Raw genomic sequence first — 24,641 nt, forward strand, 5'->3', positions numbered from 1 at the left:
AGATCGGACATTTCAAACTCAAATGCACGTTCTTTTTCTTACCTTTCCGAAGCATGGAGCGCAATAGCAGGCAGAGAAAGGGTGATGCACGTGTTGAACACTGCCTGGCCTGCAAATTGCTGGCAGTACCCCCCCGCCCGCTCCTGAAAGAGGGCACGCACACACACCGCCGCCCCGAGTACTTCACAAATCTTTAAAAGACCATGCGCTTGTTCATGAGGCTTAAATGGTTTATCACCCCTTCTAGAACCCCTGCATCGACCCTCTGACGTTTCCTGGAAGAATTAGCACGTAACACAATACCAAGCCCTGTCAGCTGAAACCCCCGAGAAATCATGGGGCATATTATCAAGGGGGTTTATTTCCGCTTTTTTGGCTTTAAAAGCCAAAAAAAAAGAGATAAAATTATCTCCCTATTACCAAGCTGTCGCTAACACCAGTTAGTGACAGCTAAAAGGAGATAGCGACCATCTTGGGCCCCGCTTTGCATATCAGTGATATTTATCACTAATGACATGCAAAGTGGGCGTGCCAAGATTTTAGCGACTGGAAACAGTCCCTAACCATCGCTATCTCCTATTACCAACTTTTGGAGATATTCGCGCTAAGCGCGAATATCTCCAAAACCTAACACCTGCCCTGAGCAGTTTTAGCCATGTTATCCAATGGGAAGTGGATAACATGGCTAAAAGCATTTGCTGGATAATGCATGAATATCGCTGACTTTTCAACGATATTCATGCATTGCGGCCGTTTTTTATCGCATTTGCGATAAACCTTGCTAATAGCAAGGTTTATGTGCAATAAAATTCGCCGAAGTGCGGCGATAATTTTTGTCTCTAAACAAGTTAGAGACAAAAATTACCGCTAGTTGTTGGTAATATGCCCCCGGGTTTTTCCTTGCAGGAATCGGGAAGCGAAAGACTAGCACTGAAATCAGTAGTCTCACGCCTGAATCGGGAGGGTTGGCATGTCTGCATACTCTACAGCTGGAGCCATAAACTACATCCGCAGGGCTAGGTGATAGCCTAGGTCCGGCCTGGACAATCGGACACAGAGGAAGAGGAGTGTCAGAGGGTGCGGTAGTGAATAGGGTGAAAGGGAGGTGTCGGGCGGGAGCAGCGCAGATGGGGGGAAGTATATGTCCCATGCATGAGAGAGAGAGCGGGGGTGACCAGTGCGTGGGGGAGATGCTTGCGAGGGTGGGGAGCCATGCTGAGGATCGGCGGCGTGCAGAGAGTGGCCCTGGTCAAGGCATCTAAAATGGCTGCCGTGCACGACAAAATTGTGGCATTGGACAAAAACGCAAGATGGCGCAGACAATGTTTATCAATAAGGATTCATTTATAACAAAATATTTACTCGCAGTGACAAAATGGTGGTCAACACTTCCTGATTTCCATCGAATCGAACGTTAACAAACGTCACGCAGCAAAAAAAAAAAAAAAAAGCTCACGCACAGAGCAGTTTTTAGCCATGTTATCCAATGGAAGGTGGATAACATGGCTAAAAGCATTTGCTGGATAATGCATGAATATCGCTGACTTTTCAGCGATATTCATGCATTGTGGCCGATGTGCGGCGATAATTTTTGTCTCTAAACAATTAAAACGAAGCACAAAATGGCGAATTCCCGTTTCGCTACCAGTTTGCGGCCCAGTTCGCGGCCCGTGAAGCGCTTCTACCGTGAAAAATCATTTTTTTTTATTTTCCCCACGGGACCCTTTAATAACCCCAACAACATTCCTAGGGGGTCAAGAGGGGTATACCTTGCCCCCTTTCAATAAATTCCCCCTTCGTTTTTCACCTCTTCTTCTCTCTCGATCCTACCGAGAGATAAGATGGCGGCCGCTCCGGACTGATTAGAATGTTGACAGACACCGGAGAGCCAATCAGCTTTCTGCGCGCAAAGTTCCGTTTCGCGAAAAGTAAGCGGACCGGATCGCTGCCCGGAGCGCTGTTACAGATATATATCTTGTTTTGAACGTTAATTTCTCAAAAACTACTGGAGCACATATATTGAGACCTAGCAAAGGCACATCGGGCTAACAGTCCCTACAATTTTGCCAAGTTTCGTGCAAATCCATTCAGCCGTTCGAGCTAAAAGTGAGTCCAACCGCCCTATGGAAAAATGAATGGGAAAAACGCGTTTTGGGACCCCCCTTTTTTCTCAGCCCCCCCTTGACGAAACCCCACCAAATTTTCAGGGGCTGCTCAGAAACAAAATGTGCCATTTTCCTGAAAATTTCAGCCGATTCCGTCCTCAAACGCCAAAGTTATTAGACATAGAATTTTCAAAAATCCCATAGGGAAAAAATCCTAACTATATATACCTACTGGCGATAGCCAGTAGGTAATATATATATATATATATATGGGTCCTTGGGGGTGAACAACCTCTACTGTTTCCTTCAGAAAATCCCATATAGCAGGATGCCATTTCGCCTTACTCCACCACTCTGCAAATGTGATTCCTGGTGCACTACTGTTTGTTGACAGCCCGATCGATTAGGGGCTGTCAGAGGAAGGGCATTACACAGCCTGCCTGAAATAGGATGCACAATGTTAAGGCTGATATTTCCTGTGCATCACTGCCAAGACAAGTCTAGCCAGGCGGCAGGAAAATAAAGCTAATGCCCCCCACGCCCTTGGAAAAAACTATCAGGGTGTGGGTTGGGTCAGTATTTTTTGTTTTTATAAGCAAACTCTCGCTATGGGTGTTTGCCTTAGAAAAAAAATGGTGCTCAGCCCAAAAACCTGACGGTTAGAATCCACCAAATATTTTGTACCTGAAATCCTTTCAATATACAGAGATTACCGCTGGGCCAGGATGTCAGTGCGACATGATGGCACAGGTAATATCCTCTGCAAAACTGATGGTTGGAGAACTGTCGGTCAAACTCACATTCAGGCCTTTATTTTTCTGTGATATACATTAAAGCTGAAAATTGGTTCTACACTATTTCTTAGTGCATCTGTATACTAGATAACACCCGGATGTTCCATTAAAATTACATGGTATGGTTAAATGTTTTTAGATTTACAAGATATTTTACAAGTGTTTGGCTCAGCCATGTTGTCTTTTTTTGCTTCTTTTTTATTTAGAATAAAAATAAAACAAAAAATAACCATTGCACCACCTTCCAATGCCAGATTTATTAGCTTTTCCAATGCTTCTTTAGAAATTAATTGTGGCTTTGCTCCCTGTGGGGCCATCGCACTGCACGAAATGACACAGGGAACCATGATTATTTGGGCTGGGTTTTAGCAAAAATAGCAGGAGCACATTCAACTTTCAAGAAAGACAAAAACATATGGAAACTTAGTGGTAATTCACTGCATGGTAACTTCATTAAAGATATGTGGTTCCAGATTTGATTTTATAATTGAAGTACTTTGATAGTTATTTACTTAATATATTGTTGGGCTTCCTTCATTTTTAATCAGTTTCTTTTTCGTATGCCACTTTTCTGGAATACAAAATTCCACAATATATGAAACCATGATGGTAACAGTCACATGCCATTAAAGCATAACAGAGATAGAAAAATACTCAAATCAAAAATGTAATAATTCCTGCACAATTTAGGGTATTATGATTAATCTGTTGTAGTGCCTGTGTTCTCCTGCAGTCTCCCCTTTATTGTCCATATGAATATCACAAGTCTTTACTGTACTGAGGTGAGATAATTCCTTAGAGCGTCCAGTTGCCAGAAAAATGACTCCTTCCACATTTGCAGTCCAACATTGCCCTTGCCATGATGCATGTATGAGCCTGCCCTATTTTGTGCAGGTGATGAGTTGTAGTCTTGGGCTGTCCACACGTCCTTGTGGTGCTGGGGCATGCCCTGGAAATGCAGCATTAGCATGTACTGCTGAGAGTAGCAAAGGATAACGCAGACTAAACAAGAGAGAGTGACACATGGAGATGGAGTTAATGCAACTCTGATTACGGCCAAAGAGACATGCAAGAATTCATCAAGTGGAAATGAGTTCCCTAGACTAGTACCATAGGTAAACTATGTTACACGTGTGCTAGCTGAAGGATGACAGGGATCCAGGCAAGAAAGAGTAGAAATTAGAGCTGGTCTGTCATCACACCTTTGGGTACAAGACTCTAGCAGATGAATGTCATTGCTATCATTGAAGTTCTCCTCCTGTGACTGATAATGTCAACTGACAGCAGCATGCAGGACACCTGGATTCTCTTGTGGCACTGCTTTGCAGTCCCCAATGGTGTATGCGGTATGTGGGTCATTGAGTTAGACACCAAGTATTGCATGAGAAAATAATGTTTGTGTTTATCAGTTTCCCACAAGAGAGATATTGGACATGGCATGGGAGATATTGGAGACAAGGAAAGAGAGACATGGATGCAGGGGGTTGAAGAGACTGGGAATGCAAAGGGGCATGTCAATGTTTGGGGAGCAGTAGACAGGTATAAGAGGTACTGATTTTACCAAACCACTCTTATATTGCCCAGGCTGTGCTGCCTTTAGATGTGGATGATGAACCATAATTCCTTAATTATTTTTCTCATCAAAAATGTTGAGTTGAGTCTAAATTCAGGCAGTTCAGCTGCCACATGCCTTCCAGCCACTTCTTCTTGAAATTCTCCATTATATGCTTAGACACCCAAGTGACATATTAATATTAATATTCACCATATTACAGCAGTGCTGCATGTAGCTTGTTTCTCAGCACCGCAGAGAGGGCTATTAGGCTGAATGCAGAAATACATGATGGGACATTGTGTATTTGTATGTGTCTACATTAGATTATTTGTAAATCCTGTACAGTTGTACATTTGCATATTAAAGTATGTCTGTGTATGCTGAAATGTTAGGCTTTCACTTTTCTTTTTGAGTCAGCACCTTTCTGCACCTATTATCACTATAATTTCATATTCTCATGTCTTTCTGGTGATAATGATAAAATGATGGGAATGCTGACTGGCATACCTACATAGGTGCTCTAAACATTGATTGACTGTTCAGACAGTAGGTGCTCTAAACGTTGACTTACTGACCATACATTAACCAAGACTTTTCCCCAACAACCGTTAGATGAATTCAACAGGTCTTAGGGAGGCTTCAGAAAAAACAACCACCAACCCTTACTAACTTACACTTTTGCTGGCTTTACATTTTCACTTTGTAAATTTGCGCTTTATATGGAAGTAATATTTTCTATTTTAGGTAAGTAAAATGTTCTTTTTAAGGGATAAATTGCTGTCTTGGAAATTAACTTGTAGGTTTCGTAATTGTGAGAGTTAATTGTTTGATTACCCATTTACAGCGCAATCCTCCAATGGTTGTGAAAGACCTTTATGAAGATATGAAAGATGGAGTGAAGCTGCTGGCTCTTTTAGAAGTTTTATCTGGACAAAAACTGGTAGGTGCATGTAGCAAAATATGGCTATCTTGGTAAACAAATACTTTTTTTAATCATTTCTGTTGTTTCATAGTTTCTTTTAGTTATGCAACATGTTGCCATATTCCTGGGCATGCTGTAATAATATGTGCATGTTCATGAATTTGTAGGAGAGAAGTAAGGCTAGTGGATCTATCTTTTTTGACCCCCTGGCAGATAGTTAATTTGGGAGAAGTGTTATTAAGACTTTTTTTCAAGTGACTATTCTCTCCAAAGAATGCTCTTAGATGTTACAATCAGTGCCTTGGCTTAACAGGTGTGTTTGTGTATTTTCCCCTACCTTTGACGACGAGAACATTCCAATGCACGATTTAGAGAGAAAAGGTGAATATTGCAAAAGTCCTGCAGGAATGCTACTTAAATGAAGAACTACAATTTAAAAAAAGCAATGTGTGCAGATAGGGTTAAGAATGAAAAAGTTTTTAAGGAGAAACCCTTTAATGAAAAGGGAGGGGTTAAGTACTATGAGACAAATGTAAGGATTCCCTTTTCATATGTTCTTTAGTAAAGAGACTGCAGTCTCTGAAGGATCCCAATCAAAAGGAAAGGGTGAAACACTAAGTTGTATCTGGGGTTGTATAAGGATCAACAAATTTACAATTTCAACAAGATAACTCAATTACAAACATTTCAATCAAGTCAAGTCATAAGCTTTTATTCGATTTGAAAATACAAATCATACAAGCATTGACATATAAACAATTCATTGCATACACGATTAATCTAAAAACATAGTGACTCAAATGATCTCAGAGATAATTCATGAAAGAAGGAAACATATACTAGCATACACTGGGCAACAATACATGATTAAAAATATGATATAAAGTTAAAAAGATAAAGATAAAAAAAGGGTCATGCATGTACAGACAGGAATAAAGATAATTATCACAAAAAATACTTTTCCTGGCAGCTGTACATTTTGAGCAGGGTTTCAATAGGGCTAGAGCAAATTCAGTACAAAAAGGGAAGGTAGAAGGACCATACATTTACAGACAATGGGCATAATGCGAGATTAAATACAATATGCTGTTAAAAAAGAAAATATGTACAGACAGGAGCGTATAAAATTATGGCAGCACTATACACTTCCTGGCAGCTGTACATTTCAAGATAAAAGTGACAACAAAAAAACAAATGTCCACATTCTCTAGGGAAGATAGTAACTCTAGAGCACTCTTAAAAGATCGAATATTGTATTTTATAAGGATAGGTTTTAGGTACCTTATTCTTAAAAAGTGATAGAATTTACAAAAAAGTAAAAAATGACAGCAGCTTTGGCGTGAGGTGTTGTCGCATGGGCAGAGAGTCTCAGATCTTAATTTCTGTACTGGGAAGGCGACAAGGTGATGTGCAATACCCAACCTAACTCAGGTTAGTACAAACTGATGAGAGGGTCGAGAGACATTCGAAAGGTAGGCTTGAAACCCCGGAGTTAAATTTAATTCTTTATAGAACTTCACGGTGGCTAGCTTGCCATACACCTTATCTCGCCCTTTCTTTTTGAAATTTAAAAATGTTTGTTTGATTTCTTTTTTGGGGATTGCAACCGCCAATTCGGGGTCAAGGAGAACATCAATTTCAAATAGGGTTTTGTACCAGAAATGAATGTATTTCAGCCACTCAATGCGAAGTGAGTAATCCAGGCCTATACAGTCAAGAATAATTTCTTGAGTGAATCGAGTTTCTGTCTTAGCCCAAATAGAACGCCACAATAGGAGTGGCCGAACGGCTGCTAAGTCAGAGATGAACTCGATCCCCACCTCATCATAAATTAGTTGGACAGAGGCGGAGGGGGGGAGACATAACAGTCTTTTTAGAAACTTGTTTTCATCCTTTTGGAGCGATGGGCCCTCAGTATGACCCCTCACACCCGCCCCGTACAATGCAGAGGAAACACAACGTATGTTATATATGTTAATCATATCTAAAATACTTCTCGATCCGAGCTTGGATGCAAAGCGAAAAATACTACTAGTGGTTCGCAACATTTTCATCCTGATATTATCAAACTCGGGTATCCATGACCCGTCATTGGCGAAGGTAATTCCCAGATAGCAAAATGATTTTACCTGTGTCATCTTGTCGCTATCTAAGAAAAAGCTGGACTTCAGTTTGTTTGTGGACTGCCCACACTGCATTACCTACGTCTTAGATTTGTTCACGCGAAGCCTTCTGTTTTGAATAAACAGCATAAATCTGTCAATTAGTCGCTGTAAACCAATCTGGGTACGAGATAAAAGAACAGCGTCGTCCGCATATAGTAATATTGGGACGGGTTTGCCTCCGATCAGGGGGGCATCTGCTGGGGTATCAACCAAGATGCGATCAATATAATTAATAAAAAGGGAAAATAATAAGGGGGCCAACACGCATCCCTGGCGAATACCCCGTGAGACTTTGAGAAACGGCGTGCATTCGCCTAGGGTGCCATAACGAACTTTACAAGAAAGTCTCTCGTAGAGCCTGGCCAAAAAATGAACTATTTCCTTTGGTGCCCCTGACTCAAGTAAAACCTTCCAAAGAATGGCATGATCAACTAAATCAAACGCGCTGCTCAGGTCAGCAAAACATAAAAAAAGATTGCCCTTTTTGGCTACAGTATATTTCTTTAAAATAAGGTCCAAATTTACACATTGCTCCAGGGTGCCCATACCTTTCCTGAAGCTATATTGCACTTTTGTTAAAATATTCATATCTGTAGCCCAAGTTTCTAGTCTTTTGAGCAGAATTCTGCTCATGACGTTTACTGAGGCGTCCAACAAAGAGATCGGACGGTAATTTGAAGCCTCAGATTTGCTCCCTTTTTTAAATAGGGGGATAATAGCTGATTGGCCCCAGGAGGGAGGGATATTACCTTCTACTGCACAGTTAAAAGTCCTCACCAGGATAGGAACCCACAAGTCAGGTTCAGCTTTTAGTAGATCAATGGGGACCCCATTGGGGCCCGGGGCCTTCCCCCCCTTGCTGTTAGAAAGCCCTTCGTGTCCCTCTTCCAGGGTTATTTCCAAGGGTAAGGGTATCCAGGAGGAGGGCTCAGTAGCTGGTGGGGTTAGGGGTATCCCTTCAGGGTTAAAAATATTAGTAAAGTGGATAATCCACTCCTCACATGCAACATAAGAAGTTATTTCCGGGATTCCATCAGTGTTCAAAAAGGGACTATTAATTGTTTCCCAGTAAAGTTTGCAGTGTTTGGTCTCTGCTGCTTCCTTCAACTTATCCCATGCTTCACTTTGTAAACCCTTTTTTCTGTTGGAAATTGCCAATTTATAATTAACCCTTAATTGTTTTATTCTATTGCTGTCTCGGAGTTTAATACCTAGGGCTTTCTTCAATTCCCGTAGAGCTACTGTACAGGATTTGCCAAACCAGCCTAGTTTTACAACTCTTTTAGATGAAGATTTCCTAGTAAAAATAGCATCAATGATAGTATTAATCCTGATAAATTGTAATAACAGAAAATCAGGATCAATAACATTTTTTAGGCAATAACTGATTTCAGTTTTGCAACTGTCTATAACCTCCCTTTGTTTAGCCATGGAATTGGTTCCTGTCCATTTAATCCTCGGACCATTTGGTCTAATCGGAGCTATATCAGTGGAACAGGTTTCTCCAGTCACTATATTTGCACCCCGTCCCGGTAGGGTAACGCAGATGATATTATGATCACTTAGACTTTCCTCACTAATGCATAGGTTTAGGAAGTCTCTGTTGCTGGAATACAAGATATGATCAATGAATGTCCCAGCATCCCTCCCTGTGAAGGTGGGGCAAATAACATTCAAACTGTTTTTGTTACAATTTAACAGGTATTAATCTAGTTTAATTAACAGTTTATTTAGAATGGGGCCATAATGGCAATGTGGGAAATGAAGAAAATCCTCACTTACATCCACACCCCCCTGGGATTAACCATCTCTGTACCAAAACCACATGGATTCCCTTTTGATAAATGGCAAGGCTGTAAATTAAAATCCCCTGCCCATAGGATATCAGCCCTTCTATTTGAGATGCCCAAAACCTTTACGTTTTCCTTTTCCAAAGGAAATAAAATATTCCCTCTGGTTACATCAAAGATATTATTATAAAAATTGACAAGGATCAAATCGTTTCCCTTACCACATTCAACCCTTACTACCTGGCTGTGAGTACCCACATTTGAGCTGCTTTTGACTTTGTAATTACACAACTTGTTGGACAGTAGTATCAGAAGGCCCCCCTTAGCCCTACCTGAACTGGATTTGGTGGCATTAAGGCAATGAGATGAATACCCCTCTATATTTATTTGCTCTTGGCACCAGGTTTCTTGGAGAAGGATTATATCAAATCCTTCCCCTATAAACTTAGGCCAGAAGGGGGTGCCCAGTTTCCCTGCAATTCCGGCAATATTCCAGGAGATGAGGGTAAGGCCAGCGTACTCGGTTGAACCATTTGCGACAAACTCTGACTGAGAGGCCTGAGCTATAAGCAGGGTATCTGCCTTGGCGCTCTCACATGGGGCAATCTTCAGGACACAAGGATCCACACACGCTTCTTTGATGATGCATGAAACATCACTTTGAAGGTGCCCAACTACAGGTCTACAAATGGGAGTCTGGATGTTATTGGGATAGGGTTTGAAAGGGGTAGGTTGTGAGGGGCTGCCTTCCTGTACAGAGATCTTCCGTATGACAGCATGTCCACTAGGGGGTACGCAATCAATAGTAGGGACTGCTCGTTCACTAACGTGGACATGTTGCATACGTGGGTCCATCCCTAACTGCCTATTGTCAGACTGATTTAATGATGGTAAAGCATAATGTCAATCAACCATCTCGAGGCAATCAAATCTATTATTGGTATGAATGCCTCGCCACCCGTCGCCCAAAGGTTGTCCTCTGTTGGAGTACCAGGGGCGAGGTACCCACTCCCTACTCCTGTTCTTCTGGGTCAGCCATGGGCCTCCAAAATTCCAGGTTTGTTCAGGGGGTATAACCCAATTTGGTGGTGGTATTGGGTGATGATAATTGTATGTGGGGGGATAGAAAAAGGAGAGTCGATGGGTGTTGATTCCCCCTCTCTTCTCCAGGTCTGGCCACGAACAGATATGATTCACGGTGGACGCATCCTCGCATGTAATGATGACACAATCCCCCTGAATACTCCTAGGGCTCGTCCCTACCCATGGTACTCTACGTACAGATGATATTCTACTGGTGTTTGGAGGCTGTAATGGCCTATTAATACTGAGCCATTGGAGGATTTTATTCAAAAGGGACCAGGGAGGTTCATCTGTTCCTGCTGTGAGTTCGGGTACTCCTGTTAAGATCACAGGGCCCGATTCACAGAATGAACTTACTACTTTTGGCATTCACAGAATGAACTTACTCATTTCGGTATTCACAGAAGTTAGGACTACTAACTTTAGGACTCCTAAATGCCTTCTGTGAATACCGAAAGTCTTAAAATTAGGATTTTTCTCAATTTAGTAGTAGTAAAGTTAGGACTACTAACTTTAGGACGCCTAAATGCCTTCTGTGAATACCGAAAGTCTTAAAATTAGGATTTTTCTCAATTTAGTAGTAGTAAAGTTAGGACTACTAACTTTAGGACGCCTAAATGCCTTCTGTGAATACCGAAAGTCTTAAAATTACGATTTTTCTCAACTTAGTAGTAGTAAAGTTAGGACTACTAACTTTAGGACGCCTAAATGCCTTCTGTGAATACCGAAAGTCTTAAAATTACGATTTTTCTCAATTTAGTAGTAGTAAAGTTAGGAGTCCTAACTTTACTACTACTAAATTGAGAAAAATCCTAATTTTAAGACTTTCGGTATTGACAGAAGGCATTTAGGATTCCTAAAGTTAGGAGTCCTAACTTTACTACTACTAAATTGAGACAAATCGTAATTTTAAGACTTTCGATATTCACAGAGGCATTTAGGCGTCCTAAAGTTAGTAGTCCTAACTTCTGTGAATACCGAAATGAGTAAGTTCATTCTGTGAATACCAAAAGTAGTAAGTGCATTCTGTGAATGCCAAAAGTAGTAAGTTAATTCTGTGAATCGGGCCCACAGTAAATGGGGATACCTCAGGTGCTAGATGAACTGGGCGTTTGGGTCTAGACCTCTTCTTGCCTTCTGGGGGTGGGATTTTGGAGGCATGGGGGGTTTAGTTTTAGATGGCTCTGAAGACGCATTGGCCGTGGTATGATTGGCAGCTGTTGCTGGGGCTGGTGGAGGGGGAACAGAAGAAATCTGCTGGCTAGGTACAGATGACTGAGCTGGAGATTTTACTTTAGGCTTAGATTTTGCACAATTTTTTGAAACTGGCGGTATGGGTGTTGAAGGCTCTTTTGTTTTAGACTGGGCCTTGTTCGTAACAGGCGGTCTATCCGAGTTAGAAGGTAGACCCCCAGAATTGACCGCTGTCGATACCCCACCAGGTTTATTAATTGCCTCCCTAGTCTGGTTGGGTAATTTAACGAGGAGTATGGCAAGTTGCTTTTCAATTGCCATAATGCTCCGTTCCAACGGTTGGAGATGGTATTTTAATAAGTCCCTAAATCTAGCAAAGAGCTGCGAGGAGTCACAATCAGTCAGACTGACACCACCCTCTTGATCATTGTCCAATATTGGACATTGTAGATTTGATGAAGCGGGTGGTGCAGAGTTATTACCAGAGGGGGCGTTATTAATTGGTGCCATGATGGGCCCTTTCTTTTTGTTGGTTTTGAGACGTTGTTTGGAGTTATTCCCCTTATTCAGGGGTTCTGGCTGCTTTGGGACAGCACCTTCTCTCACCCCCTTGAGCCGGGTTGTTTGTACAGGATCTTCATTCAGAATCAGCTCAAGGTTCGGAGTAGTCTCAAAGCTCCCTATCGAATCCAATTCCAACGACAGGTTGGTAGCTGACAAATCAACAGCATTTGGAATGGAGTGGACTTGAGCTGTTGCACCAGACTGTATTAGGATAGGGATAGGAGAAGCTGATGGAAGCGGGGTTAGAGCCGCTGCTATGAGGCCCATTGAAGATCTCCTGGCGATCGCAAGGTCCTGGGATACCCTGCGCTCTAATAAGGAAATGTTTTGGTTGATAGCCTCAGTAGTTGTTAAAATAAACTTGTCAATAGGACCTGTAAACAAGGCAATTTTAAGTGCAGTCTTGCTTCTGGAGCCCCTTGTCGAAGTCATTGTTATAAGGTTCAAATATCAATAGTCAATACCTTTAACAGATGTGGGCAGCGTCTGGATGGTAGGAACCAAGGGAGGTGGCCCAGCCCAGCCTGGATCAGTCTGGAACGGGCTGAAACGGGCCAGCCCTTTGCCCGGGCTTCGCCCGGCGTCCCGCGAGGGAGGCTATGCGCTGCTTTTATGCGCCTCCTGGCGCTTCGAGGTGACGATTGGCGCAGTGCCTGGTGGGGGATGTAGTTTCCCCAGACCCCGCTCTCCACTCTGCGGCAGTCTCCCTGAGTCAGCGGGAGTCGTGCGACAGGAGGCGGGTCTGCTCCTGTGGCGGTTCGGCTATTCCTGGAGTCTATTTGGTGAGCCTGCGGATTGCAGGTAGGTCAGCTGGCAATTTCACGAAAGAAAAGGTTTCCCCCGCTCTGCAGGCTATGCGCTGCTTTTATGCGCCTCCTGGCGCTTCGAGGTGACGATTGGCGCAGTGCCTGGTGGGGGATGTAGTTTCCCCAGACCCCGCTCTCCACTCTGCGGCAGTCTCCCTGAGTCAGCGGGAGTCGTGCGGCGGGAGGCGGGTCTGCTCCTGTGGCGGTTCGGCTATTCCTGGAGTCTATTTGGTGAGCCTGCGGATTGCAGGTAGGTCAGCTGGCAATTTCACTAAAGAAAAGGTTTCCCCCGCTCTGCAGGCTATGCGCTGCTTTTATGCGCCTCCTGGCGCTTCGAGGTGACGATTGGCGCAGTGCCTGGTGGGGGATGTAGTTTCCCCAGACCCCGCTCTCCACTCTGCGGCAGTCTCCCTGAGTCAGCGGGAGTCGTGCGGCGGGAGGCGGGTCTGCTCCTGTGGCGGTTCGGCTATTCCTGGAGTCTATTTGGTGAGCCCGCGGATTGCAGGTAGGTCAGCTGGCAATTTCACGAAAGAAAATCAAAAATACAGTTCAGCCACAGAGAATTAGAAGACAAAGGGATTTATCAAAAATTTCTCCAAGAATTTATTGTCTGTTTCTACACATGTCGTTGAATACAAACCTCACATTTATTTATAAAAAACATTTCATAATTTAAAAAAACAATGTTACAATTACACAAATTGGACATATTTTTCTTTTGTGTAATTGTAACATTGTTTTTTAAATTATGAAATGTTTTTTATAAATAAATGTGAGGTTTTTATTCAACGACATGTGTAGAAACAGACAATAAATTCTTGGAGAAATTTTTGATAAATCCCTTTGTCTTCTCATTCTCTGTGGCTGAACTGTATTTTTGATTGAAATGTTTGTAATTGAGTTATCTTGCTGAAATTGTAAATTTGTTGATCCTTATACGACCCCCAGGTACAACTTAGTGTTTCACCCTCTCCTTTTGATTGCGATCCTTCAGAGACTGCAGTCTCTTTACTAAAGAACATATGAAAAGGGAATCCTTACATTTGTCAGATAGGGTTAAGAAACATCTTGAGGAAATAAGGTGTTTGAGAAAAAAAGAAGACCCCTGTCTGACTGACATAATCATAAAGATCAGATTTTCATTTCCTATACAACGAGGAACAGGAGTTGGTGAAGGTCATTTTTCTGACCACTGCCAATCAAAGTGCTTCTTATATTTATTGTAAACCCAAGGACCAGAGAAGACATGATTTTATGAAACTTTTCCATAGGCTGTAGTAACCCAGACTGAAAAGAAAATATTATATTGTCTTGGGATCAACCGATTGTGTAAAAGACAGAGATACTGCAGCAAGGCTAGCTTCACTGCTCTTTATCTGTGTCCTAAGGAGATAACATTGGAATATTCAACGCTAGATATTTTTATGTTAAACTTTCACATAGCTGTTAAAGCACATCTTCGATACAATGCATGTTTTATGCACTTTTGCATTGCTTTTCCTAGTAGCTTCTTAATTGTTAAGCTACGTTTGTGTGAATTTGAAAGAAATTGTTTCTGCTTCATTGAAAACAACTGTGCATGTGCAGTAGTGCATCTCATTATCCCTTTTTGTTTGTACATTCTTCCAAAGATTTTGGTAACTCTGCTGCAAGGAGTAAGTCTATGGAAATACACTTGGAGGAACTGCATACATATATAAATACAGTTAGCAGCATTGCATACATTTTTATCTTTGCTCACCTACTACATTGCTTCTCAATGTTTAAAATCCCTGATATGTCTGACAAATTTATTTTGCCTCTAATGTGATTCAGCATTCAAATATATTTCCAACATGGAGTTTAAGAAGCAAAATCTTTAACTTTATGTTTAGCAAGAACAGTAACACCTGTACAAGTTCAATATCTGTGTAACTGTGCAGTAAATGTTAGGTTAGTATAAACTGCTAAATATAGAAATTGTAATATGCTTAATTACATAAAGCAAGCATGACTGAATTTCCTCAGTTTTCATATTTAGGCTCAACTTCCTAAACTTGTCTCAATACTGGATTAAACTCTAGGGAGAGATTTTGTACACAGGTACGCCAGTGAGCTGTAATTATTTCAATACTAACCAACATGATCCAATTTTAGGACATATATTTTGGATCTTCTCATTTTCCCCTAATATGTGACAAGGTTTGCATATATGTGACTCCAGAAAAGTTTCGTATTCTGCATATCTTATCCAAACATGAGCAGATTGAAATAATCATAGGCATCTCTCTGTTCGAAATTCTATTGTAAGGTATTGTTACAAAAGCTTTACTGGGAAAGTAGAAATTGAACATTTGTACCGATGTAGGTTGGAAACCCTATAATGAAATACATTTAATCTAAGGGGGCATTTACTTTCAAAGCTGCGACAAATTTTATGGGTTATTGCACAGAATTACATGGAACAATATGTAGAAATGATAATAGAATTTCAACCAACTCTTTATGTATCATTGAAAATGATATATCATGTGATGAGCCATTTACTACCAACTACGTAGGTCTGATGGTGATTTGGAAATTAAATCAAGACTAAGCATTATAGTGGGTTATGTAGCCCAGCAAAGCATAGCATGATCACCTACATCTCAGTGAGGATATTTACGAACACACACAAGATCGGTTCTGTTAGTTCTTTTGTTTTGGGGTTGTATGCAATCTGAACCCCTACCTCTGCCATGAATACTCAGCCTGTCTGTCTTTGGTGAAGGAACGCTCTACATAATTAGTGCCCTGTCTGGTACTACTGAGGAAGGAGGTTACTTCCAAGAAAGTTTGTTCTGGGTACGTTTAAGTTATTGTTCAATGAGCAATATGTTGACTATACTTGAGCCAATATTCCCCCTCAAGCCACTGAACCTAATGGCTATTTCATTGACGCTAAACATGGTTCTTAATTTAGTTCAGGGAAAGATAACAAGCCAAGAGGAAAACCACAGCTATACTTTTTAGGTCTCACCTACACAGCGCAAGTGCTGTGCTACAAGACGTATGTGTACAATTGAATTGTTTTCCTTGTGTCTCTCATTTGCAATCTTTCGATTGCTTACATCTTGTAGTCCTCCCTTCCTTTCTTGTGTTAGCTCCTCCCTGGAGCACATACCAAGTACATGTATTCTTCCACATCTTGTTATTTGTAACACACTATTTTGTTTAAATGTATATTAGTTTTACTATTTTTACTGGAACTGCAATGCACTCCCCTAATTTTAATGCGAGCATATGGCTTCTTATTTATGTCACTTTCACTTTATCTGCCTTCTCTATTGATGTATTAGTTACTTACCCACAACTGTACTGATCTATGCCACTCTATTCTACAGTACTCCACTGTTCTCCACTCCATGCCACACAGCACCCCTCTACTCCATTCCCCTCTGTTCTATGCCACTGCACTCTACTCTACACATTCTACTCTACACTACTCCACTCTACCCTATTCCACTCTACTCAACTCTACACCACTCTACTCCACATCACTCTGTGCCTCTCTACTTTTTCCACTCCACTCCCCGCCACATGCAACTATATGGCACTCTATGCCACTGTACTCTTTGCCACTGTATGCTACACTTTATGCACCACATTATGCCACTTTACACTACTCCACACCACTCAATGGTATGCCCCCCACTCTATGCCAGTTCACTCTGCTCTATACCACTCAAGGCCACACTGAGGCACTCATCACCACTCCTCACCAATCTACTTCAATCCACCCCAAACTATGCCACTCTACTCTATCCCACTCTGCTCAACCCTACTCTTCTTTGCCACTATGTACTCCACTCTACTCCAACCTACTCTGTGCCACTTTGCTCTACTCTACACCACTCTACTCTGTGCCACTCCACTCTTTGCCATGTCACTCCACATTCTACCATGCCACTCCACTCTATGCTACTCCATGCCACTCCACCTTATGCCACTCCACTCTACCCCACTCTTCATCATGCAACTCTACTCTTTGTCACTCTATTCTATGCCACTCCATTCCACTCTACTCTATTCCAATAATGCCACTCTGCTTTATGCCACTCTACTCTTCACCAATCCACACTATACCAATGTAACCTATGACACTCTACACTATGCCACTCTACGCCACACCACTCAACACAACACCACTACACTCTATGCCACTCCACTCTATGCCACAACACTCTATGCCACTCCACTCCCCACAATGCCACTCTATGGCACTCCACTCTATGCCATTACACTCTATGCCCCTCCAGTCTACACTACTCAACTCCTTGCCACTCAACTCTATTCCACTCTATGCCACTCCACTCCGCAACATTCTACAACACTCCACTGAACACCACTCTACTCAATTCCATTCTACTCTATTTTACTTACACCACCCTAATCTATGTCACTCAACTCAATACCACTCCACTATATGCACGGTACTCTACACCACTCTACTATACTCTGTTCCACTCTACCCTACACCACTCCACGTAATGCTACTCTATGCCACTCAACACCACTCTACCCCTCTCTACTCTGTGCTGTACTATTCCATTCCCCTCTGCACCACTCTCCTGTTTGCCATTCTACTCTACACCACACCACCAACTTTTAGCCGTGCTGAACAGCAGCCATGATGTTGTACAATATGGCTAAAAGACATTGGCAAAGCCAATAGTTCTCACATAGGCGAGACCTATTGGCTTTGCCAATGCTTTTTTTTTTATAAACAAGCAATACCAGGTAGCTGGAGTAGTTATTAGAATGCTCACAGACCAAAGTGGTATTCCAGTTTGTGGTACAATAACGAAAGGTAAATGTCCCAATGAGTGGAAGCACAAGCTTTAATTCATAGTGGCTTAATATGTAATACAGCCCTGTACCTTTTTTACATAATGAATGGTTACGTTGTCCAAAAAAAAGTAAGAGGGCCATCTACAATTACATTTATTCCTGTTGTCCTCAAATCAGCAACAGTTTATAGTAGTAGTAGAAACCTCTCCCTAGTCTGGCTTTTAGGCATGCTATCATCATGTGAAAATGTCTACTATGGAATGAATCTGTCCACCCAGAAGAGAAAGCTCTAAAGCTTCATTCATTTTTCCTTGTCTGGATATGGTTCGTTACTTCCAGCAGATCTACTAAATGGACGCAACAAATATTTGATACTACCAACGAGGCGATGCAAGCACCTTGTCTAAACACTGTGTAGATCGATGTTGAAGGTGATGGTCTGCAGAGGGTTAAATTAGACCTGAACTATATTATTTTGTCATGTGTGCTACTAATGATTGTGCAAAGAATCTCAATGTACTCAAATATTTCGGAGTCACAAGAAAGTCCGAGAAGTATTACTGTCCACGTATGTGGGAAAAAGTGCCAGGCACATTGTAACACTAATTCAACAGATAATAAAATAATTGCTGGTATATGAACATCCAGCCTTTGTGATAATAAAACAGCGCCTCTCAAAAATGTCAACTTGTTTATTATCTTGTTCAACAGACAGCACTGTGAACCATTTTTTTTATTTATACTGAAAGTGTTTTCCTTTAAGCCTATGCAATGAAAATGGTTGTTCTCTAGACGTAAATGTTTTTCTGGACATAACCCCATCCAGTCTCTTAAGATGATGTCAAATAATGAATTGAACCAGTACATGATTTTGCTTGTTGTTTGACCATGGCATCATGAACACCCTATTTGAATTGAACTTCATAAACCCTAAGTTAGAAGGTCTGCAAAATAATTATTGCTACAGACTAAGGGGCCCATAAGAATGGCGGGAGGATTGCCCCCGCCAGGCCAGCGGTGGTCACCGCCGGCCTGGCGGGGGCAATCCGCCCGCCATCCGCTCCGGAATTACCCCCCGCCTTATTAGTATGGCTGGGGAGTCGTGGCGGATGAAGAGACCGTCTGCCGCTTTTCCGCCACGGTCGCCTTGCGACCGGGGCGGAAAAGGGTTTATATGGTGGCGGTGCCTATCAGACACCGCCAGCCATATTACAATGGGCTAAATCTGATGCCTCATCATGGAAAGGCATGCAGAGTCTGATTTGGGGGTCCGTTGCGGGCCCCCAGGGACTCCGGGGGGTGGGTGTTGCACATGGAGGGTACCTATGGTACCCCCCTGCATTACAAAGGACAACGTGGCAGGCACCGCGTGGTGCCTGCCACGTTGTGCTTTGCAATGTACAATGTACTTTTTACCATTGTGGCGGGCGGTGCTTTTAGCACCGCCCGCCGCAATGGTAAACATGCAAGATGCACCCGCCACTGTGGCGGGCGCATCCTAATACCCCCCATGGGACCCCCGCACTTATGCCGGGCCCGCCCGCCATCCTAATGGGCCCCGAAGACTTCAAGAAGGTTTTCGGAAATACTGTCTTAATTATTGTGACTATCTCATTAAGTTATCATGTTACCTATAAGTTGGTACTGCTTTATTTTATGGTTTGGCATAGAAGTCATTCTCTAAAGACATCTTGGGCCAGATTTATCGAGGGCTTGCAAGGTGCAAGGATTGCAAGGTGACGCAAGTACGATCTACTATATCACACAGAACTACCTTGGGTCGATCTGCATGCCATAGTAAATCTGGAGTAACACAAGGCTGCAAAAGTCACTGCCTTGCATTACTGTGCCCTGGGAAGGCATTCTAGGAGTATAGCATAGGTGTTCCCAAGCATACACCTATTATGTTTGGCTCATTCCCAGATTCAGGGATGATTCATGCGCATTACTAGTAAACCTAGGCATGCGTCCAGCAGGGGCATAATGTTGAGAAGTATGTTTACTTCTCCACTTTTTTCCCTCTTTCTGTATGTGCAAATGCAGCACACACAGAAAGAAGAAAAAGCCTCAAAGAATTATTTTTTGTGCAGGAAGACGTCCCTTTCTACTCAAAAATAATTCTGTCTCTAACTCAGTCAAGCTTGCACCATGGTACAAGGGCGTCATTGTTGGCGCTTGGCAGCTACAAGTGCACCAGCGCGGAGGGAGGGCAGGAATGCGCCATATCTTATTAGATATGGTGCATTCCTGCCCTCTCAATTTGACGCAGTGCAGCACAGCACAGCACAGCAAGTTGCCTTGCTGTATTTTATTGCACCAATTATTAGTAAATCTGCCCCCACGTTTCTTTAAGCTCTGATGAAGCAACTTGCCTAGTATTTTCAGATTGGTATCTACTGCTCAGGGCCGGTCCTAGGCTTGGGCGGTATGGGCAGATGCCCAGGGCCTCGCGCTCAGGGGGCCCCGCCGCCGGCCCCACAGAGTAGACCGCAGCGCAGGGGGCCCGATATGAAATGCAGGAAAAGCGCTGCGCGCACATGCGCAGGCAGTAAGGCACTTAGAGGGGCCTCAGATCTTCCCTTTCGCCCGGGGCCTCAAAAGGCCTAGGACCGGCTCTGCTACTGCTTACTTCTACAGAAATGTGACTATCTGTAGTTTGCATATTTTCTGCGAACCGATATTGTTTTAACAACAGTTATGGCATAAACTTGGTCAGGCTTGGTGGTACTACTGCAGGAGGACTTTTTTTCTCAAGCATTAGCTTTCTTATGCATTATTGGGAACTTTTTACGACTTTATTCATAGAGTGAGTCCCTGGAACTGAATCTCCTTGAGTTAGGGAACCAGGCACTGAACTGTAAACGTATTTTAGATGTGGGTTCTTCTGATCCATAAAAACCCCAGTAGGAAGTTCTGTTCAGTATCCATCTTGGCAAAGAAACCTCAAACGTTGGTACAGCGGGATTGTAGAGTAAAAGGTAGACAGTCATGCTGCAGAGCATTTATGCAAATGCTACCATTTTGTAATGGTTTATGTACTCCTCCAAATGATAGAAGAATACTAATAAAACATGAAACCATGGCCGGAATAATAAATAATCTTCTCATTATTGTCCACTTTTGTTGGCATAATTTACACTGACTCGTTATTTGAGAGTTCACATGATTGACTTATGAATTGTAAAATGTCACTCTTTGATCACCATAACTTAACCCTTTACTCAAATATAAACCTCCATACATTATTTATTTAAATATTTTGAATAAAACAATACACATTTTCCTGCCTTACGAGCGAGTGTGGAATTTATATGCAGCCTTGCTGTGGCATATTTGATGTTGACCGTAACGATTTTAGAAAGTGATCTGAGTTATTACAATAAGTGTCTATTAGCAGGTATTGACTGTTTTCCTTTCTATTTTCTTTCCCTTTTTCAGCCTTGTGAGCAGGGACGCCAGATAAGACGAATCCATTGGGTGTCCAATATTGGAACTGCTCTTAAATTCCTGGAGGGAAGACGGGTTAGTTTGTCTACGACTTGTTCAATACACAAATGTGTTACTTCCTACTGCTAATGCATGATAAGGCATACCCAGAATGCTTTAACATAGATTTAACCCCTACGATTACCTATCGGCATGAGACATGCATTGTCACAACAGTTATAGAAATGTATCTGACTCGGTGCTGTGAAAAAGTTGAAAGTTATGGTTAGCAAAAATGTTTTTGCAAAAAAAGCACTAGCAAAATCATCATCAATGTAACTCTGCAGCATTTACAATGGGTATGTTCAGGAGTCTATTTTACAGTTCGCCATGGACCTCTGAATTTAGATAAACAACTTAATTAAAGTAGAAAACATGTTCATGTGCCCTGATGCACCAAGGATTTACACCTATAAATGTAGCTATGCTTTTGCCTTCAGGAGTGGAACATATTGCATGAGGATAATTTTTGCTTTACATTTTGCACCTTATGCAAACAGTATACCATGCAACTGCCGCTTCTGTTGCAAACGTGAAACACTGCTGTTTTTTAATGCAGACATATGTTACCTGGCTGTGATTCTGTGGTTTAACTCTCCAATGTAAATGACAATCTTAAAATCATAACTTTTTCTTAAATGTGGAACCATCTTAGTAGCCATATACTGACAGGAAATTGCAATATTGTTTCAAAAAAGTTTTGGAAAGATCAATCAGCCCCATGTATTTGGTTACTTTAGGTCATAAACAGATTTTCTACCCATTTAATTCTGCTTTCCCACGAAATTAACACACTGCAGGTAGAGGAAGAATGTTGGTCAACATTTTTGGAGCGGGCAATAGGATCACAAACTTCTTTCAAGAAGAAAGTGGTCTGTAGGGCATGTGGGAGAAAAAACTTAAAGGAACAAAAAACTTAAAGGAACAACATCTTTTCTCCAAAGGCAGCAGAAATAGGTGTCACCACAGAATATAAGTCAATCCATAGACCATGATCTGGACTGTCCCTCAGAGATAATCAATATCAACAGTAAAAATTCATGAAACCAGCATTCAGTCATTCACAGAACAAATGCAGTATCCTGTCTGTGGATGGAAAAACAGCTCCGTTTCTAAGAATATAACATTATCTTATCCACGTCTTGTTTTGGATGGGAAAAATCTGTCTTCACAGGAAAAGCAACACCACTGAAATTATTCCCAACAATTTAGGAAAAAGGCACACTTGGGCTTTAGACTAGGGCGTGTGTGAAGATAGAAAGACACTACTGCGTGCTGGAGACCCCCTCAGTGCTATCACTTGCAGCAAAAAGTGAGACAGGGCGTGTCACTTTATTATTTATGCCTACCTTCACTTTGAGAGAGACATTTATCAAACCTCTTGTCTTAGGTGGTTTCTGAAAGCATCTGCCCACTATGTAGGTGTATTTATATAGCGCAACCTGTCACCCAAAGGGCATCCTGGCGCTTGCTTAGGGAACCCATCCTGGTATTCCCCTGTGAGAGGCCCCGGCAGGGAGACCACAGGGTGAAAGCCAGGCATCCCGCCGCAAGGGGCCGTCGTGGAGATTAAGCAAGCTATTGCCCAGAGTTGCAGAGTGAGACCCCGTGAGTTGAGTAGGCACCGGAGCGAGAATTGTCGAGGCTGTGGAATTTTTGAGCCCAAGACCCGCCGAGGCGGGGAATCGAACCCTGGTCCACGGTCAATCCCAGCTTCCGGGTCTGCCGCCTCTAACCACTGAGCCACACTTCTCCACACTAAGAGATGCCTAGCCGGTTGTGACATATTATGCTATTGTATACTTGAAATGTGTCACGCACAACCTGTTACAGATAGATTATAAACAGTTTGAATCAATAAATGTGTACTTATAACCAAAATTGTCACTTGTTTACGTGCTGATCAGGAAAGAGGCTGCCTCCCTCTGCTAACAATCTGAATACTTCACAAGTGCCCCTACACTTGATGCCTGCCCGCACAGCACAGAAATTCACTAAACAATGTTATGCATGTTTTCAATGTACTATACATTCAAATATTCAAATTAAAGGTCATAATTAAACTTTGTTTAGTTGTAGTTGGAATTGTTCCATGTGTACTGCTTGATCAAGCAAAATACAACAAATGCAGATGCATTCTAATTCAAAACAACAAAGTTCTTTCTCAAGACAACATAAACAAAATTTCTTATTTAAACACTGTGAAGAAATTCCTTGAAAAGTCCATTGAAGATACCCAATGCATTTCAGTATTGAAAATCCCTTCTTCAGGGAACACTATAACACAAAATCAAAAACATTGTTATGTAAGTTACCTCATAATATACAGGAAGGAATAAAATACATATCCTTAGGTGGTGATAGAAGTGGATGGGATTGTTGCTGAATGCTATGAAGATTGGTGAACTGTGAGATATAATTCTCTGAAAATTACCAATCACTATCAGCCCATAACCATAAACCTGTGCCTAAAAAAAGACAAAAAAGAAAGGAAAGGAAAACCCAAGATGTGCACAAATCAGTAGTTTGAAAAAGTGGAAACTGAGCGCAAAATTGCAGATAACCGCAATACCAAAAAGTGTAGCACAAAAAACGCTGCGTGCTCTTGAGGGTGTTTAATAAAGAGTGAATATGGTGCTACACGATGAGAAGCGAAGTATCTAAAAACGGGGTGCATAATCCGGAACGTGTTAAATCAAAACTGGTAGAAGTTCTGTGATCAGTTATTCGTTATGAGACAAAGTAAAAAGAAAGAAGGGTTAATCCATTTATGATAAGGAAACAATATGGTGATCTTTTTTAATCTAGTGTGAGAGGGCTAGTGAGAAGAGCATTAATGATTTATATGTATATATTAAGGGGTAGATTTGCAATCTTTTCACGCAGCACAGCAGGCCATCACGCTGCGCTTTGTGAAAGGGAAAGGACAGGAATGTGCGGTATTTACCATTATAAAGTGCACTCATGTCCTTTCCCTGTCCTGGCGCACAATGTGCTACCCTCTGCCAATGCAGTCACCCTGCAGAATGCAGCACACATAGAAAGAGAAGAAAATGAAAGAAATAAAAATATTTCTCTGCATTACTCCTCCCTTGTGGAGGCGTAGCATTTTGATGCATTCCCAGGTCTATCAGTAATGGTAAATCTGGAATGCAGTCGGAAAAAACACAGCTCACCTAGGGGTTCAACTAACACATATATCACCAAGAAAGAAATGTACATAAAGCTTTAATTCATCAGATAAAAATCACATTCAAATGTCCAACTCTTTTGCAATATATGTTCACAATATAAACACAGAGAGAAAACGTTCATATCACAAATAAAAATACTCAATAAAAAACCTTATCGCTTTCCCCCCCCAAAGC

At 42.0% G+C, this 24,641-nt stretch overlaps 1 protein-coding gene across 1 annotated transcript in view; it reads left to right on the forward strand.

Moving 5' to 3' along the window:
* The window catches only part of SYNE1 (spectrin repeat containing nuclear envelope protein 1), a 2,319,318-nt gene that overhangs the window by 432,466 nt on the left and 1,862,211 nt on the right, over window positions 1–24,641 (forward strand). The window contains exons 4-5 of the mRNA XM_086926873.1: window positions 5,299–5,394; window positions 21,226–21,309. Coding sequence (XP_086782999.1) covers window positions 5,299–5,394; window positions 21,226–21,309 — 180 coding nt within the window. The remainder of the gene's footprint in view (window positions 1–5,298; window positions 5,395–21,225; window positions 21,310–24,641) is intronic.

The sequence above is a fragment of the Lissotriton vulgaris genome, chromosome 6, assembly GCF_964263255.1.
Source record: "Lissotriton vulgaris chromosome 6, aLisVul1.2, whole genome shotgun sequence".
Taxonomy (NCBI): Eukaryota; Metazoa; Chordata; class Amphibia; order Caudata; family Salamandridae; genus Lissotriton; species Lissotriton vulgaris.